The sequence below is a fragment of the Elephas maximus genome, chromosome 17, assembly GCF_024166365.1.
Source record: "Elephas maximus indicus isolate mEleMax1 chromosome 17, mEleMax1 primary haplotype, whole genome shotgun sequence".
NCBI classification, from domain to species: domain Eukaryota; kingdom Metazoa; phylum Chordata; class Mammalia; order Proboscidea; family Elephantidae; genus Elephas; species Elephas maximus.
The window spans coordinates 44,057,253-44,077,772 of NC_064835.1; the positions used below are offsets into that span (position 1 = coordinate 44,057,253).

At 39.6% G+C, this 20,520-nt stretch overlaps 2 gene segments (V, D, J or C); both read left to right on the plus strand.

Annotated features, from left to right (window-relative positions):
• Nucleotides 1-20,520, plus strand: part of LOC126060229 (immunoglobulin kappa variable 4-1-like) — a 465,741-nt gene that overhangs the window by 157,190 nt on the left and 288,031 nt on the right.
• On the plus strand, nt 10,478-11,157 carry LOC126060451 (immunoglobulin kappa variable 4-1-like). The segment is given in 2 exon segments: nt 10,478-10,579; nt 10,804-11,157. Coding segments are annotated over 2 exon segments (402 nt in total).

Below are 20,520 nucleotides of genomic sequence, written 5' to 3' on the forward strand. Positions count from 1 at the left end.
CATTTCCTAAATAAAAAAGAAGTACAGAATTTACACTCTCAAATTTTTGGCCCTCCTAACAAGGTGCCCTGGTTTTGCAGTGGTTAAAATGTTTGGCTACTAACCTAAAGGTCTGTGGTTTGAACCCACCAGCTTCTCTGCAGGAGTGTGATGTGGCATTCCACTTATAGTTAAGATTTAAAGCCTTGGGAACTCTATGGAGCACTTTAACTCTGTCCTACTGGGTCGCTATGAGTCGGAATCAACTCCAGGGCAGTAGAGCACCTGCTTCTATAAAGATTACACTTTGGAAGCTTTGGGGAAATTTTACTGTGTCTAAAAAGTTTTCTATAATTTGGAATTGACTCAATAGCAGCAGGCTATTAACCTACAGCACAGGAGTCCCTGGGTGGTACAAACAGATAACACACTTAGCTGCTAAATGAAGGGTTGGAGGTTTCAGTCTACAAGAGGCTTATCGGAAGAATGCAAGGTGACCTGCTGCAGAAAAGTCAGACACTAAAAACCCTACGGAGCACAGTTCTTCTGTTACACGTATGTGGTCACCATGAGTCTCAGCTGACAACACGGCAATTGGTGAACCTGCCCAGCCCTTATCACCATTCCGCACTGTTGGCCATAGTACGTGCCACAAACAAAACCTCCTGCCACTCACCTTCAGCAGGACCTGCCTGCTGCACCATAGCTGAGCAACTGGACTTGCCCATTGGACAAGGAGGTGAAAATATCGTGACCATGGACAAGCAAACAACAAACAATGCACAGCCCACCAGCTAGACACAACCAAATTAAAAAAAAAAAAATGCAGGACAAAATGAACAGATCTACTACAATAAATGAGGAAAATAACTACTGAATGTCCTGTAGATAGCAGACAATATCAAAGCATAAAAAAGGAAAAGATGGTTCCAGTAGGCATCCAACATAAAACACCAGATGAATTTCCAGTAGAAGAAAAGGCACTAGAATTACCTGACACGGAATTCAAATCTCTAATATTTGGAACTGTCCAAGAGCAGAAACAAAAAACAAAAACGAGGAAAAAATAGACAAATTTATGGAAAAAGCAGAAATATTCATGGAAAGTAGACAAAACATGGAAGAATTCAGGAAAACAATACAGAAACAAAATGCCAAAATACATTCACAACTAGAAATCTTCAAAAAACAAAAGTAAGAAATTCAAAAGTAAACAACAATATTTAAGAAATGGGTAGTGTCATAGAAGGGCTGAGGACCAGGTTCTAAATGATGGAAGATAGGATCAGAGAAATTGAAATCAAAGACTTGGGTACAACTCTCTTTGAGGAAAAATCAGAAGAAGAATGAAGAAACCCTGAGAATTATGTGGGATACAATCAAAAGCTAAATTTTGCAAGTGATCAGACTGCCAGAGGAGGGAGAGAAAATGGACAACACAGCGAGGATTAATGAAGAACTGCTAACAGAAACCTTCTCTAATATCATGAAAGATGAAAAGCTGACCATCCAAAAAGCTCAATGAACCCCATTTGGGATAGACAGCAAAAAAAAATTATCAAGGCATATCACAATCACACTCACCAAAACCAAAGTAAAGAAAAAATCCTGAAAGCAGCTCGAGAAAAACAAAAAGTCACATACAGAGGAGAAACAATGACACTAAACTCTGATTATTCAGAAGAAACCACACAAGCAAGAAGGCAATTGGATGACATATAAAACCCTGAAAGAAAAAAAATTGCCAGCCACGAATAATATATCCTTCAGAACACTTGTTCAAATATGGTGGTGAAACTAGGACATTTCCTGATAAAGAGAAATTAGGGCAATATGTGCAAATGAAACAAAACTGACAAGAATTATTAAAGGGAGTCCTTCAGCCTGAGAAAAAATGACATCAGACCACAGCCTCAACCTAGGATACAAGATTTTACCCGCCAGATACCAACACAGAAAAGAAACATTGAAGGACTATCCAAAACCAAAATAATTACAATAGGGAACCGGAGAGACTAACCTATAAATGAGAACAATCTCAGAACAATAAAAGAGGCAATAAACAGTGCAGATAGAACTTTCTAACACAGAGGAAAGCAAGGTGATACCAAGTAATACTAGACTGGTTCAAATTAGGAAGTTAAGGGTAAATTTCAAGGTGACCCCAAAGAAATTTACAGAACCTACTCAAGGAAATAGAAAAGATAAAGTCTCGATAAAAATAATATATACATAAAAAAAGAGATGAACAAGTAATCCACAAACAAAAGGAACTCAGCACAGCAGAGTAAGAGGAACAAAGAAAATGTTAGCACCACAAAAAAAGCAATACACAACACAGAAATAAAATCACACCTATCAGTAATCACACTTTATGTAAATGGCCTAAATGCACCCATAAAGAGACACAGAGTGACAGAATGGATTAAAAAAAAAAAAAAAAGACTCCATCAACACACAGTCTACAAGAGACACACCTTAGAAACAAACATGTAAATTTATTAATTATCAAAAGATGGAAAAAATATATCAAGCAAATAACTACCATAAAAGAGCAGGAGTGGCAATATTAATCTCAGGTAAGATAGACTTTAAAACAAAGCCCACCATAAAAGCAAAGATTGGCACTGTATAATGACTAAAGGGATGATCCATCATGAAGACTTAACCATAATAAATATCTATGCCCCAATGACAGAGCTAAAAATACATAAAACAAACTCTAACAGCACTGAAAAGAGAAATTGGCAGTTCCACAATAATAGTAGAAGACTTCAACACAACACTCTTGGTAAAGGACAGAACATCTAGAAAGAAACTCAACAAAGATACAGAAAACTAATGGGCACAATCAGCCAACTTGACCTCATAGACATATATACAACACTCCACCCAACAGTTGCAAAGTACACATTCTTTTCCAATGCACATGGAATGTTCTCCAGGACAGACCACATATTAGGACACAGAGCAACACTCAACAAAATGAAAAACACTGAGAAATACAAAGTATCTTCTCTGACCAAGATGTCATAAAAGTAGAAATTAACAACAAGAAGAACAAAGGAAAACATCTATCAAATCAAAACTGAAGAAATCAGAGATGGAACAAAAAAAAAACCCTAGACTCAGATGAGAATGAAAACACATCTTTCCAAAGACAGTGCTCAGAGGTCAACTTATAGCAAGAGATGAAACATCAAAAAAGAAGAAAGTGACAAAAATCATAACATTAGCTTCACACCTTGAACAAATAGAAAGAGAACAGCAAAAGAAGACCCCAGCTACCCGAAGAAAGGAAAAAATAATCAGAGCAGAAATAAATGAAATAGAGGATAGAAAAACAATAGAAAGTTGGTTCTTTGAAAGGATCAACAAAATTGACAAACCACTGGTCAAACTGACAAAAGAAAAAACACAAGAAGACACAAATAATACAAATAAGAAATGAAATGGGGGTCATTACAACAGACCCATGTGAAATAAAAAGAATCATAAGACAGTGTTATGAAAAAGTATACTCCAACAAATTTGAAAACCTAGAGGAAATGCACAAATTTCTACAAACACACTACCTACACAGCTTAAAACAAAATGATATCGAAAATATGAACAGACCCATGATAAGGGAAGAGAGAGAAAAAGTAAGAAAAAAGCTCCCAACAACAACAAAAAAAGTCTCTGCCCAGATGGCTTTACTGGAGAATTCTACCAAACATTCAGAGAAGAGCTTACAGCAATACCACTCAACATATTTCACAACATAGAAAAGGAAGGGATACTTTCAAATTCATTCTATGAAGCCAGGATAACACTGACACAAAAAATAGTAGACCAAAAAAAAAAAAAGTTACACACCAATTTCTCTGATGAACATACATGCAAAAATTATCAACAAAATTCTACCTAATAGAATTCAGCAAAATAAAAAAAATAAAAAATAAAAAAAAAACACTCCACAACCAAGTAGGATTCATACCAGGTATGTGAGGATGGTTCCACATTAGAAAATCAATCAATGGAATCCTCCACATTAGTAAAAGGAAAGAGAAGAATCACACGATCATCTGAGTAGATGCAGAAATGGAATTTCACAAAGTCCAACACCCATTCCTGGTAAGAACTCTCGATAAAATAGGATAGAAAGGCAATTTTTCAACATAATAAATGCCATCTATGCAAAGCCAAAGGACAACATCATCCTTAATGGAGAGATGCTGAAAACATTCCCCCTCAAGAACAGAAACAAGATATGGATGCCAGTTATCCCCTCTCGTACTTAACATTGTGCTGGGACTTCTAGTTAGAGCAAGAAGGAAAGAAAGAAAAACAAAGGGCATCCAAATTGGAAGTAAAGAAGTAAAACGGTCCTTATTTGTGGATGATTCGATACTCTACACAGAAAATCCAAAAGACTCCACAAGAAAACTACCAGACCTAATAGGAAGATTCAGCACAGTCCCAGGATACAAGATAAACACACAAAAATCGGTTGGATATCTATACAACAATAAAGACAACAATGAAAAGGAAATCAGGAAAACAGGACCGTTTATAATAGCCCCTAAAAAAATTAAAAACTTAGGAATAAGCCTAAACAAGGATGTAAAGAACCTATACAAAGAAACTACAAAACACTACTGCAGGAAAACAAGACATATCTACATAAATGGAAAAACATACCATGTTCCTGGATAGGGAGACTCAGCATTGTGAAAATGACAATTCTACCCAAAGTGATTTACACATACAGTACAACCCCGATCAAAGTACCAACAATACTCTTTAAGAGATGGGAAAACTTGTCATTAAGATTATATGGAAAGGGAAGAAGCCCCAGATAAGTAAAGCAGCATTGAAAAAAAAATGGTAAGAAGAATAAGTAGGAAGACAAGCACTACCTGACCTCAGAACCTCCTATACAGTTACAGTACCGTAATCAAAACATCCCTTATGGATGCAACAACAGACACATTGACCAATGGAACACAACTGAGAATGAAGATGTAACTCCATCCATCTTTGGTCGCCTGATCTTCGACAAGGGTCCAAAGTTCAACAAATAGGGAAAAGACACTCTTTTTAACAAATGATGTTAGCAAAACTGGAGGTCCATATGTAAAAAAATGAAACAGGACCCATTCCTCACACCATATAAAAAATTAATTCAAAATGGAACAAAGAACTAAATATAAAGCCAAAAAATATGAAGGTCATAGAACAAAAAAAAAAAAGAATCAACGCTAGAGGTCCTAATACAAGGCATTAATAGGATACACACCACAACCAACAACACACAAACTCCAGAAGATAAGCTAGATAACTGGGATCTTCTAAAAATTAAACACTTATGCTCATCAAAAGTCTTCATCAAAACAGTAAACAGAGAAATTCAGAGTAGGAAAAAAATTTTCACAGTTACGAATCAGACGAAGGTCTAGTGTCCAAAATCTGCAAGAAACTCCAATACCTCTACAGCAAAAAGGCAAATAATTCAATTCAAACATGGGCAAAGGAAGTGAACAGACCCTTCACCAAAGACATTGAAGCAGCTAACAGACAAAAGAGAACATGAGCCCAATCACTAGCCGTTAAAACCCAAGTAGCGATTAGATAAAAAAAAAAAAAAAAATTTTTTTTTTTTTAGCCATTAAAAATTTAAATCAAACCACAATGAGATACCATCCCACCATGGCATTACTGTCACCAATCAAACAAAACAGGAAATAACATATCTTGGAGAGGTTGCAGGGAGATTGGCACTTTAATGTGCTGCTGGTAGGAATGCAAAACGATGTAACCATTTTGGAAAATGATATGGTGCTTCCTTAGAAAGCTAGAAATAGAAATACCATATGATCCAGCAATGCCACTCCTAGGAATATATCCTAGATAAACAAGAGTCATTACACGAATAGACATATGCACACCTATATTCATTGCAAGGTTCTCCACACTAGCAAAAACATGGAAACAACCTAGATGCCCATCAACAGATGAATGGATAATGAAACTGTGGTACATACACACAGTGCAGTATTACACAATGATGAAGAACGATGATGAATCTGTGAAGTATCTCCTAACGTGGATGAACCTGGAGGGCATTATGCCGAGTGAGTTAAGTTAATCACAAAAAAAAACACAATATTGTATGACATCACTACTGTAAAAACTCATGAAAAGGTTTACACGCAAAGAGAAGAAATCTTTGATGGTTAAGAGGGAGGGGAGGGGTGGAGATGGAAAAACACTAAAAAGACAATAGATAAGTAGTAACTTTGGTGAAGGGGAAGGCAGTACACAATACTGGGGAAGACAGCACAACTTGTACAAGGCAAGGTCATGGAAGCTCCAGAAACACATCCAGACTCCCTGAGGGAACAAATTGCTGGGCTGAGGGCTGTGGAGACCATTGTCTCTGGGAACATCTATCTCAATTGGTGTAACATACTTTATAAAGAAAAGGTCCTACATTCTACTTTGGTGAATAGCATCTAGGGTCTTAAAAACCTGTGAGCAGCCATTGAGGATAATCCACTGGCCTCACCCCTTCGGGAGCAAGGAAGAATGAAGAAAACTAAAGATCTAAAGAAAAGATTAATCCAAAGGACTAAAAGACCACATCTACCACTGCCTCCAGCAGACTGAATCCAGCACCACTAGATGGTGCCTGGATCCCATCAATGCCTGCTCTGACAGGGATCACAAAAGAGGGTCCTGGACAGAGCTGGAGACTTGCTGGCCTTACAGAGACTGGAGAAACCCTGAGAGTATGCCCCCAGATATGCTTTCAGCTCAGTAATGAAGTCATTCCTGAGGTTCACCCTTTAGTCAAAGATTGGACAGGCCCATAAAACAAAACAAGAGTAAAGGGGCACACCAGCCTAGGGGCAAGGACTAGAAGGCAGAATGGAACAAGAAAACTGGTGATAGGGACCCTAAGTTTCAGAAGGGAGAGTGTTGACATGATATGGCATTGTTAACCAATGTCATAAAACAATGTGTGTACTGTTTTATGTGAAACTAGTTTGTTCAGTAAAGCTTCATTTAAAGTAGTATTAAAAAAAAAAGAGAGAGAAGCTACTGGTTTATAGAAGAAATCAAGGAGAAAATAAAGAAATTCATAGTTTCCAATGAGAATGAAAAGGTATCTTACCAGAGCTTTTGGGACACAGCAAAAGCAGTGCTCAGAGGTCAATTTATAGTAATAAATGAACACACCGTAAAAGAAGAAAGGGCCAAAATCAAAACATTACCCGTACAACTTGAAGTAATAGAGAGAAGAAAAAGGAGTTCTTGGGCACCAGAAGAAAGGAAAAAAAAATTAGAGCAGAAATAAATGAAATAGAAAAACAATTGAAGGATTCAACAAGACCGAAAGCTGGTTTTTTTGAAAAGATCAGCAAAATCAACAAATCATTGGCCAAACTGACAAAAGAAAAACAGGAGCCAAAAACCAAACCCACTGCCAGGAGGGGAAACAAATAACCTGAATGAGACGGGCAAGATCACAACAGACCCAACTGAAATAAAAAGGATCATAACAGAATACTATGACAAATTGCACTCCAATAAATTTGAAAACCTAGTGGAAATGGACAATTTTCTAGAAACACACTGCTTACCTAAATTAACACCAAACTTCAGTAGAAAAAAATAAGTAAACCCATCACAAAAGAAGAAATTAAAGAGATAATAAAAAAAAATCTTCCCCCCCACCAAACCAAAAAAAAAACTCCCTGGCCCAGAAGGCTTTCCTGGAGAATTTTACCAAACATTCAGAGAAGAGTTAACACCAGTGCTACTAAAGCTATTTCAGACTGTAAAAAAGGAAGGAATACTCTCGAACTCATTACAGGAAGCCAGCATAACCTGATACCAAAGCCAGACACAGGAACCACAAAAAAAGAGAATTACAGACCAATATCCTCAACAAAATTCCAGCCAATAAAAGGTGTTGGAGGGACATTGCAGAAGAAGGGCTGTCGTGACTGCCTAGTAGGTCAGTTGGGTGAGTGCGAGGACACTTGTTGGTTCTCAGTCCCAGCCACATACTTGGAACACATGGTTCCTTGATGATTTTGCATTGTGACCCAGCCTGAGGACTACCTTACCACAGACCACCCAATAGGGCACTGTGTGCACATGGGGATGATGCAGAGAAGCTGTGCAATCAGGGATAGAAGAAACAATCCAGCCAAAATAGTGTAAGTGTGGTAGGTAGACAGGCCTGTGTTGCTGTAGCATTTATTTCATATCTCTTTTTAAAATTTTAGGTCTTCATGGAAGGATTACTCTGCAGAGAAAACTCCATATCCAGGTTTGCAAATACCTTCTTACCTGGAACAGAGTAGAGCAGGAGCCTGAGAATTTGGATGGTGTCACCACCCTGAAGCTTCTCTCTTGTGTGATGTTGCCCAGGTTCCATTCCTCAGAAAAGGCTTCCTTTATGAGGCTCAGATAAGCAGGGCCGAGCCCACGGTGGGGTTTCGCAAGGGGACATTTATGCCAAGAGCCAGGGAGCATGATGGTGAAATCTGAAAGCACAGGGTAGTGGTAGAAAATCTTATAGGGTGCTCTCTTCTGACTTGCTTTTTGAATATGGCAGTAATGGCCACATATCATCTTGGATTTTCTGCCCAAAACTAAGATTTAGCTAGCGATGTGGAGCAAATGTTTTGTGCTCAACTACTAACCAAAGGTTAGCAGTTGAAATCCGACAATGGGGCCTTGGAAGAAAGGCCTGGCAATCTAGTTCTGTAAGATTAAAAGGAGTTCACCACTGAGTTGATTCTGACTTATGGTGACTCACGTGTGTCTGAGTAGAACTGTGATCAATATGGTTTTTAAAGACTGATTTTTCAGAAGTAGATCCCCAGGAGTTTTTATTATTATTATTATTGTTTTTGAGACCACTGTTGGTAGACTAGGATTTGAGGGAGTTAACCATTAAATAAAATTTTAATTAATTTTTTTTTTTCATGCTTTAGGGTAAATCTTATCCTTGATATTCCATTTAGCCTACAAGTGGAAGTCTCCTACTGAGTTTTAAAATTTTGGTAATTCTATTTCTAATTTCTGGAAATTCAGTTGGTTCTTTTTCAGATCTGAAATGTCTCCTTTTTAGGTTTCTGTACCTTGCATACAATGTCAAGTTTGTCATTTATTTCTTTAAATAAACTCATATAATGCCCAAATCTGAAGTATGAACAGAATTCCTTCAGTTATTTTCGTTGCATCACGTTTGTATTCATATCACGGTATTGTTGTTGTTACTGTTGTTATGTGCCCTCAAATCAGTATAGTGACCTTATGCACAAGAGAACAAAACACTCCGTGGCCCTGAGCCATCCTCACAACCTTCGCTAGGTTTGAGCCCTACGCTGCAGCCACTGTGTCAATCCATTTCTTTCAGGCTCTTTCTCTTTTTCACTGACCCTCTACTCTAAGAAGCATAATGTCCTTCTCCAGGGACTGGCCCCTCCTGATAACATATCCAAAGTAAGAGAGATGGAGTCTCAACTTGAAGATTGAGCTGCTCCAGGCATACCGAGGCTGTGCATACCTGGAATGAAACTCCTTGAAGAATTGGTATTGAATCATAATTTTACACGGAAATCATGTTTGTTTTTTCCTGTCCATTTCCACAATGAATCTAGAGCCCTCTTCTTAGATCTTAGCCGTTGTGGACTTGATAGGTTCCACTTTCTCTTTGGTTCACACTTCCTTTCTGATCTCAGCCCTGGTAAGGCCTAGCTCAATATAGGATCCCTGAGGACTTTCCACACAGGTGAATTCTGGGCCTGTCTTCCATTTCTCTGGGCCTTGCATAAGTCTGGAATCAATCTCAAATGCTTGCAGTGCCTTTTAGATATCCTTCAGGTTACAAGTGTCTTTAGAGCTCAGACATTTTCAACTATAAATTTTTATGAAACATTGAGGCAAAAATTTCCCCTATTCTTCCCTTTCCTTTAATATTTTTTTCCAGCATTTTTTATCATTTGCCAAAACTGTTGATTTGAGGAAACAAGTCCATCATTTATGGAACCTGAAACCATTTAAGAGTGTTTTTAAGTTATAACTAAAGCTATTTATTAGGTCATGGGTTTTTCAGGCAGTTGTGACGGGCTACTAACCTAAAGGTTGCAGTTTGAACACACCCAGTGAACCCTGGAAGAAAAGCCTGTCAGTCTGCTTCTATAAAGAATACAGGCAAGAAAACCCTTATGGAGCAGCTCTACTGTGTAACACATGGCGTTGGCCTGAGTTGGAATCCACTGGACTGCGAGAGGTTTTAAGTTGATATTAGAGCTTCTAAGTACACTTCTGTGTATTTTCTAGTGATAAAATTATACTTTCCGTAATATATTTGGCTCTCGATGTACATTAGTTTCACAAACCGTTTCACAAAAAATGGTCCCTGTAATCTGCTTTCAATTCACTAATTGCTTTGCATAGGCCCCTCCACACACAGGATGGCTGCTCAGATATTATAAACGGGGCCTCTTCAATGTGACTGATCTACATCAGGCAGGCAGGGGCAGCAAGATGGTGCCACAGACCCTGTTCTTCATGTCCCTGTTGCTCTGGGCCTCTGGTGAGAAATTAAATGTACTTCAATCCCCCCAGAGGAGTATCTTTGTAGAGCTGAGAAATAATTTTAAGGCATAGTGGGAAATGATGGTTATTTCCAAATGGAACCAATTGTGTGCTGATACCTAATATCACTAAATGTTCTGGTATTCGGGGGGATATTTTCATGTACCTATGGAAAAGTGTGTGTATATATGTATGCATGGTAATTGTCCACTCTGATTACAGGTGCCAGTGGGGACATCATAATGACCCAGTCTCCAGCCTCCCTGGCTGCGTCTCAAGGAGGAACGGTCACCATCAACTGCAAGGCCAGCCAGAGTCTTTATTCCAGCTTCAGCAAGAAAGACTTATTAGCCTGGTACCAGCAGAAATCAGGACAGGCTCCTAAGCTGCTCATCTACTATGCATCGACCAGGGCATCTGGGGTCCCTGACCGGTTCAGTGGCAGTGGGTCTGGGACAGACTTCACTCTCACCATCAGCAACTTCCAGGCTGAAGACGCTGCAGTTTATTACTGTCAGCAAGTTTATGATACTCCACCCACGGTGCTTCAGCCTCAAACAAAAACCTCCTCCTGAGGGCTACAGGCCAGTGAGTCTTCACTGCACCAGCTGCTTCCTTTCTGCTCAGCCCTGAACATGCACGCTTCCTCTCTCTGTCCCAAAGCCTGCATCTCCTGACTAATTCCTTGGAGTATTTGTAGGTTCCAGGAGAAAATTATGGGATGTGACTTCTTCTGGGTCCCATTTTGTGGTAAACTAAAGAAAAAAAATCCTCTAAAAATCTCTTGTAGACTTTGTCAGGAGTTTTCATATCACAGGAACCTGCATGTTTCACATGGATAGATCACATGACTGATTGGGGGTAGTGTCCAGTGTGCTTTACGCGCTGAAAGATCAGTTTTTTCTTCCCTGTGCATTCTTGACTCTCATATATTCCCATTTTATTTCCTTGTTTTCCTGGACTTTTTCCTTTCTCTTCTGTTATGCCTCATAACTCTGGACCTAACCCAATATTAAACTTGGGAACTTCATATTTAAAATCTCCCTGACAGAAGGGAGTATTCCTCTCTTACATTTTTCCTCCAAGTCTTCCTGGTCAACATCAATGAAGGTGTTTTCCTGCTCTAAGCTCCCACTTTACTGCCCTTTTCTCCTCTCTCCATGTCTTTCAGTGTCACTCAATCTTTCAAAGGCCAGACTCTAACTCATTAACTCTATCACTCTAGAAATGTGATAGTTTTCCCATTTCTTTTTTCATTTTTTGTCAATTCCTCTTTACATTAATCCCCTAGGGGCCCAAGTTTAATTTAGTGACTGAAGGGAACCATATTTCTTTCTCGTTTTTACTTGCCATCTTGTGAGTCCCTGACTCATGAAAATTCAATGCACAATATTATCTGATGGTTCTGATCCATAGGGTTTTCACTGGCTGATTTCTCAGAAGTAGGTCACCAGGCCTTTTTTTCTAGTCTGTATTAGTCTGCAAGTGCTACTGAAACCTGCTCAGCATCACAACAACACGTGTAGAGGAAGTATGGTAAATGAGGCCCGTAGGTCCCTGTTCAGGTTGATGCTGATGACAACCCAAGTAGTGTTTCCAGTCAGTGTAGACAAGACTCTGGCCCTGCAGCTAATATAGACTTTCTCTCCTGGGAGACAGCAGAGATTCTGGCACCTACTGAGCAGGATCTGCCCTCTTGAACCTAAAATGAAAGGCAAACAAGGATGAGCCAGAGTTACTGTCTACTCGAGTACAGAAGGAAAATCAAGCCAAATGGTCTCTAACTGGAACAAGTGCACAGGCCTATGTGGCTTGAAGCATCTAGTTCATGTCTCACTTCAAAATGTAGACCTATCTGTCCCTCTGGAGAGAAAACTCCATCTCTAGGAGATGAGGCTCTTGGGCCAGATAGAGGAAATGTGCATGCTCAGGAGTGTGTGGGAAGGAAGCCACTGGTGCAGTGAAGACTCACAGGCCTCTAGCCCTGGGGAAGAGCTTGTGTTCAAGGCTGAAACATTGTGAGAGCGTAGGCATAATGTTGCAAACAGCAATAATCTACCACATCCTCACCCTGGAAGCTGCTGATTGTGAGGGTGAAGACTGTCCCAGGCCCACTGCCACTAAAGCAGTCAGGAATCTTGGATGCCTGGTAAATGTGCAAAGGAGATATTCAGCTTAGGAGCCTGTGCTAGTTTCTGCTGATAGCAGGCTAATATACTGCTAACACTCTGGCTGGGCTTGTACTAATGGTGATCATTTCTCCTGGAGACACTGTCAAAGACACAGGAGACTGTGTTATCACAATGTCCTCACTGGCACTTGCAATCAGAGAAGACAATTACCATGCACACATACATATACACACAGCATTTCATACACACATTAAAATATGCCATTTTAAATGTGAATTTTAGTGACATACACTTCAAACGTAATTGACCCATCATTTACTACTATGCCCTAAAATCATTTTTCAGCTCTGTAAAGATACTTCTCTAAAGGGATTGAGGTACTTTTCATTTCTTAACAGAGACCCAGAGCAACAGTGACATGAGGAAAGGAGCTTGTAACACCAGCTTGCTTCCTCCATCTGCCTGATGAAGATCTAAGCATGCTGCAAAGTCCCCATTTATAGAACCTGAGCAGCCAGACTGGGCCTGGAGGGTCTATGGAAAGCCATCATTGAATGTGAAAGGAAACTGCATGGGCAACGGGTTGTGAAACCAACCAATGTAAATCCAGACCAAAGACTGGAAAAGACAAAGTAGTCAACTTAGAAGCTCTAAAACTAGGAGCAGTAGCTTCTCTTAAGAAGACCTTCTATTTAAAATCAGGCAAAAAAATTGAAACATGTTCAGGACTCCTAAGTGATGGGCTGGTTTCCTGATTTCTATGATCCTCGTGAAATAATACAAAATACTGGAAATATATAAAAAGAAGAAAGAAGAGTATAGAAGTGATTACAATGGAGAACTTTTGGTTCACTTTTTGATAAAAATTTATGGCCGGAAAATGTCTGAGCTCTAAACCCAATTTTATCCTGAAGGACAGTTTAAAATCACTCCATACACTAAAGTTTTAATTCTAGGGGTATATAAAACCCAGAAAATGGAAGACAGGCCCAGAAATTACCTATGTGGAAGTCCTGAGGGTCCCTACGTTGTGCTTGAACCCAGGGAGTGGGACTGTAATCTCAAAGTCAGTGTGAACTAGAGAAAATGAACCTATTCTTCTCACAGCTGCTAGAAAATTATCAAAAAGCTCTAGGTTCATTGTGGAAATGGGCAGAAAAAAATAAGCAAGATTTCTTTGGGAAGATGTGTCTGAAAGTCAATCTTCCAAGGAGTTTCACTCCCAGTGTATATGGCCTAGGTGTGTCTGGAACTCTCTAACTTTGAAATTAGTTTAAGAAAGCACAATCCATAGGAAGCTGCTCTAGAAGAGGGCACACCCATCCTAAATCCTCAGGAATCCTCATCAATCATTTTTGGAAGACTGATACCACCAAGACATCAGAGATTCTTGACATACAAGAAAATAACTAGGATATGAATATGAATGTGATGCAACTGAAATAACAGACAAAAAAATAGTGTTATGCTCACACTTTAGATTTGGGAGCTGTGTGACTTAATTTAGAGAAATAAATGATAAAATTTACATTGTGTACAAGGCACAGAAAAATAAAAGCAGGGTGCAATAGATCTGAAAAACAAATTCCAGAAATTAGATTCAGAATACACGTCTATCGGTTTGTCTTATTTAGGGGGCTCACATGTTGCTGTGATCCTGGTTGCTGTGCTGCCACTAGACAAATACCAGCAGGTTCACCCCAGTGGACAGGTTTCAGCTGAGCTTCCAGACTAAGACAGACTAAGAAGAAAGACCTGGTGGTCTGCTTCTGAAAGAATTAGCTATTGAAAGCCTAATTAAGAGCAGCAAAACTATGTCTTTTATACAGCCAGAAGATGAGCCCCTCAGGTTGGGAGGCACTCAAAACATGACGGGGGAAGAGTTGCCTCCTAAAAGTAGAGTTGACCTTAATGAGGGGCATGGAGTTAGTCTTTTGGGAAATTCATGTGCTGATGGGGCATGACTCAAAATGATGAGAAACAGCTGAACATCCATTAATAATCATAATGTGGAATGTATGAAGTATGAGTATAGGAAAACGGGAAATTGTTAGAAATAAAATAGAATTCATAAACATCAATATTCTAGGTATTAGTCAGCTGAAATGGGCTGGTATTCGTCATTATGAATCGGAAAACAATATGGTCTACTATCCGAGAATGATAACTTGAAGAGGAATGGCGCTGCATTCATCATCAAAAAGAATAGTTCAAGATCTGTCCTGAAGTACAACGCTGTCAGTGATAGAATAACATCTACAGGCCTACAACTAAGCCCAGATAATATGTCAATTTTTCAAATTTACCCACCAACCACTAAGGCTACAGACGAAGAATTAAAAGATTTTCACCAACTTCTGAAGCCTGAAACTGATCAGAAATGCAATCAGGATGCCCTGAAAATTACTGGTGATTGGAATGTGAAAACTGGAAAAAGAAGAATCAGAGTTTGGAAAATATGTCCTTGGTGGTATAAACGATGCCGGAGATTGCATGATTTAGGGTATATGAAAAGAGATGGTCTAGGTTTTGCGACTACATACAAGTCTTTCAATGAGCTTTAATATAAAGGAGAAGAGAGCAACAGGACAAAATTGGAGGCAGATGTGAAGTCAAGAGACTTTATAAATGATGTCTCCTGATGACAGAAACAATGCTAAAGTGAGGGGAACATGCATAGTTCAACAAAGGGGGTGAGAAATGTTAAGAATGCCCTTGGGGGGAACAGCAGTATAGGAGCAGAGGGACTGGCTTCAAGTAAGAAGGCTGTCTGCTCATCTACAGGAATAGGAAGGAAGGAAGGCAGAACATGGGGATGTAGACGCCCCTGGATCTGAAGGTGCATGAGGGGAGCTAGTAGAAGCTCTTCCTGGAAACAGGAAATGAAGTCATTTTCTGAAAGTTAGGATGAGAAGTAGGCATTACAACTTGAAGACAAAAGAAAAGAGAAAAGGTGGATGAGCCACGTAAATAAAGTACAACTGTGAGGCAGGATTAAAGGCAGTCCTGAGGTAGCGTGCATAAATTTATGGTAAGAAGAATCAGAATAATTATGTGTTTTTCTCAAGCCACATTAGGGACATGGAGGCAGGTATGTGGTGGGTGGAGTTTTTCCCAAAGTTTAGGTTTTACAAGAGGAATATGATCAAATAAGGTAGGGATCATGGTGTTCTTGGTTCCAGGGAGGGAATTATTATAAAGGAGAATACTGGCATTTGCAATGGGTATGAAGTGAAAATCGACTCAATGTCAGCTAACAACAGCAAGTGGTGATATGGGAATATGAAGGATGCAGAGACAGAAAAATAGATTTATTGAAAACTTCTTTTCAAAAATGGTAAAATTCTGATTCATACAAATACAAGAAAGAGCAAATACTATATTTTTAATTTTTTCTTATGATTAAAGACACTTACATTCTCTTTAGAGTTTTGTACTAGTAATCCTTCTGTTAAAATGGTTTCGGTAAAATAATACTTGCATTGCTTTTACACAAGGGCAAGCATGGATCTAGTGTTTTCCCATTCCTGAGATATTCTCTCTGGCATAAACTTCAGTGGGGAAGCAGGGACAGGAATGTTCAGGGGATAGGGGCTCTAGCCTTTGGCCTAGAGAAGAGCTGCTGTTCCGGGGCAGCAGTAAAGGCATTTGGGAGTCACGGTTCAGGTCAGGCTAGAGAAGATCAAATGGGAATGCGAATGACCATGGAGTGAAGCCCAGAGTGAGGGCTGAGAGCAGATTTAAAGGAAGTGAGCAGCAAGACCAGAAGGCCTGCTCATTTTGGAGCCAGAGGTGGCCCAGCTGTCAATTTTCTGACTACTTCATGCCAAATTTTTTGTGTGGCCAAAACAAACAAATAAAACACAGCAGTCTCTTTGACAGTGCCTAGTAAGTGGGACACTTCCCTTACCTCTGCTCTGGTAAGAAGTCACATTGTTACCACAAAACACAGATTCTAGCCCCCTGTCGCAAAGCCAATACTGAGACTGGGATGGGGTAAGCAGCAAGAGGCCTTTATTGTAATTGGGTATAAAAGAGAAAGAAAGGATAGCACTCCTGCAAAGACTGTCTGTGTGCTGGAGACCGGCCAGACGGTTTTACAGGGTTGGGGCTAGGCTTGAAGTATCTGGAGAATGGCAGTTCCCCTTTAAGGGAGCATGTTGAGCACATTTCAGATATGTTGGCCTTCTGTGGGTTTTCACAGAGGTCCTCTGAGTCCATCCTGGTTTCAGTCTCAAGATGGGCCCTCCTTGTCTGGTTGTCTTATCCCGGATCTTATTGATTGTTGTTCTGCTTGTTCAAGAGGAACACAGGTTAATTTTAAACTTCATAGAACCATGGAGAATGGGAGAGGGAAGGGAGGAAAGAAACCACAGATCACAAAATCACTGGGGTAAGCAAAAGTTAACTATGTGGGAGCCAAGATGGCAGAATAGACACACGCGTCCTGAGAGCCCTCTTTACCAGAAAGACCTGAAAAAGCAAGTGAAGTGAGTATATTTGTAACAAGCTTGGAGCTCTGAGCTTCAAAGGCAAGCTTAGAAAATAAACTGAGGGGCAGGGGGAGGAAGAGACAGTTCAGAAGCGGAGAAGAGGTACCAGATGTGAATCACGGGGAGCCCTCAGGCACCACTCCCAGAGTGGCGGCAGAGGGGTGATACTAGTGTTCCGCCACACTTTCCTCAGGGAGAAGCAGCTAGCCACACAGCCTACTCACACCTCTGGAACCTGAGAAGTATGGCGCTCTCAGCAAAGCTAAGTAAGTGCATATATTTCACTGTGCCCCCACAACCCTAGGCTGGCTTTAGCAGCTGAATTCCCTGTTGACCACCTAGAGCCATCCTCCTGGCCTTGGAGAAGGAAAAAATTTTCAATTGGGGGAAAAAATAATTTGCCAGCTCCACTAACTGGAGGAGCTCAGGACAGAAGCGTCTCCTGTCCAGGCATAAATGGTCTACAGACTTTGAGCACATTTTCCTTCTGCGTAGACCAGTGTGGGCCTATTTTGGGAGAATAGGCCCTTGTTGGAAGACTTAAAAAATTTCTGCCGTGCAGCGGAGAGGTGGGTGTTTGATGTTTGACATCACCTTGCCTCTTAAACAAGGTCCTCACCTACCCACTTCAGGGACCTAAGGGCTGGTAGCCCCCTTCAGGTCACCCAGCCACCTGCAACAGGGGTCCAAGGATAACTGGTACCTCCCAGTCTTTACAACCAAAAATGTTGGGTGCCCATGGTCGGTCTGCAGAACCAACCCACCTGCATTCTCTAGGGAAGAGGGATGCGCTTTCCTCAGAGACACTCAGGGTCAGTTGTCAGCCCCCTGTCTTGATCAGAGAGTGACCCCCTGCTGCAATCAGATACCAGTACATACCCCAATCATGCCTGCCCCTCTGAGACTGTGGGACAGAGCATGTACCACACATTTGATGATCAGCTACTGGGACACCTGAGTTGAATTCATACAAGAAAAGTGAATGGACTCTTAGACTGATATACCTGATAACACCTCTAGCCATCTGGGGACAGGACGTCAGAGCTCCAAACATGAAAATAATCAAGCTAGCTCACTCAAGCAACCCATTTGTCTATATCAAAACAAAACAAAGCAAGAAGCTATGCTACAGTTAGCAAGCATAAACTAATACAAGAACTTATAAGTAGCTCAGAGAAAACAGTCAATATCAAGCAAGTCACATAAAGAAACAGATCATAATCACTTCAACAAGCTCTCAGAACAAAGAATCCAGGGATCTTCTAGATGAAAGTGCATTCCTAGAATTACCAGAGCCAGAATACAAAAGATTAGTGTACAGAACCCTTCAAAACATCAGGAAGGAAATGAGGCAATACACAGAAGAAGCCAAGGAACACACAGAGAAAGCAATTGAAGAAGTTGGAAAGATTATTCAGGAACAGAAAGAAAAATTTAATAAGCTGGAAAAATCCATATACAGACAGCAATCAGAAATTCAGAAGACTGACAATAAAATTACAGAAGTGGATAACTCCGCAGAAAGTCAGAGGAGCAGAATTGGGCAAGTAGAAGCCAGAATTTCTGAACTTGAAGATAAATCACTTGGCACTAACATATTTGAAGAAAAATCAGATAAAAGAATAAAAAAAAAATGAAGAAACCTTAAGAATCATGTGGGACTCTATCAAGAGAAATACCTTCCGAGTGTCTGGAGTACCAGAACAGGGAGGGATAACAGAAAATACAGAGAGAATTGTTGAAGATTTGTTGGCAGAAAACTTCCCGGATATCGTGAAAGATGAGAAGATATCTATGCAATATGCTCATCAAACTCCACATAAGGGAGATGCTAAAAGAAAGTCACGAAGACATATTATAATCAAATTTGTCAAAACCAAAGAGAGAATTGTAAGAGCTCCTAGGGATAAAAGGAAAACTCACCTACATTGGAGAGTCAATAAGAATGAGCTTGGTCTACTCGGCAGAAAGTTCACAGGCAAGAGGGCAATGGGAAGACTTATTTAAGAAATTGAAGAAAAAAAATTTCCAGCCAAGAATCATATATCCAGCAAAACTGTCTCTCAAATATGAAGGTGAAATTAGGACATTTCCAGATAAACAGAAGTTTAAATTCATAAAAACCTAACCAAAACTACGCGAAATATGAAAAGGAGTTCTTTGGTTAGAAAATCAATAATATGAGGTATCAACCCAAGACTACAACACTGAGCAGAGCAATCAGAACTCAACCCAGACAGGGAAATCAAAAAAAGCAAAGGGAGATTTAAAAAAAAAAAAAAAAGCTAAAAACAGGGTAACAATAATGTTATTATGTAAAAGGAGACAGCATTAAAACAATAAAGAGAGAGTAAGAAATGTAGTCATAGATCTTCCATACGGAGAGGAAGATAGGGTAATACAAAGAAACAAAAGTTAGGTTTAAATTTAGAAAAATAGGGGTAAATAATAAGGCAACCACAAAGGAGACAACTATCCTACTCATCAAAATAAAATACAAGAAAAAAATAGAGACTCAGCAGAAACAAAATCAAAACCAATGAATATGAGGAAAGGACAATATATAAAGTTAATTTACTAGGCAAATACAATTAAGTGGGAAAAAGAAACTGTCAACAACACATAAAAAAAGACACCAAAATGAGAGCACTAAATTCCTACCTATCCATAATTACCCTGAATAAAAATGGACTAAGTGTACCAATAAAGAGACAGAGGGTGGCAGAATGGATTAAAAAACAAGACCTGTGTATATACTGCCTACAAGAGACACACCTTAGACTTAGAGACACAAACAAACTAAAACTCAAAGGATGGAAAATATAGATCAAGCAAACAACAACAGTCAAAAATGAGCAGCAGTAGCAATATTACCTTCTGACAAAATAAACTTTAAAGTTAAATCCATCAGAAAGGATAAGGAAGGACACTATATAATGATTAAAGGGACAATATACCAAGAAGATATTACTATTAAATATTTATGCACCCAATGACAGGGCTGCAAGATATATAAAAAAAACTCAGCATTGAAAAGTGAGATAGACAGCTCCACAATAATAGTAGGAGACTTCAACACACCACTTTAGGTGAAGGACAGGACATCCAGAAAGAAGCTCAATAAAGACACAGAAGATCGAAATGACACAATGAACCAACTTGACCTCATAGACATATACAGAACACTCCACCCAACAACAGCCAAGCATACTTTCTTTTGTAGTGCACATGGAACATTCTCTAGAATAGACCACATATTAGGGCATAAAGCAAGCCTTAAGAGAATTCCAAGCATTCAAATATTACAAAGCACC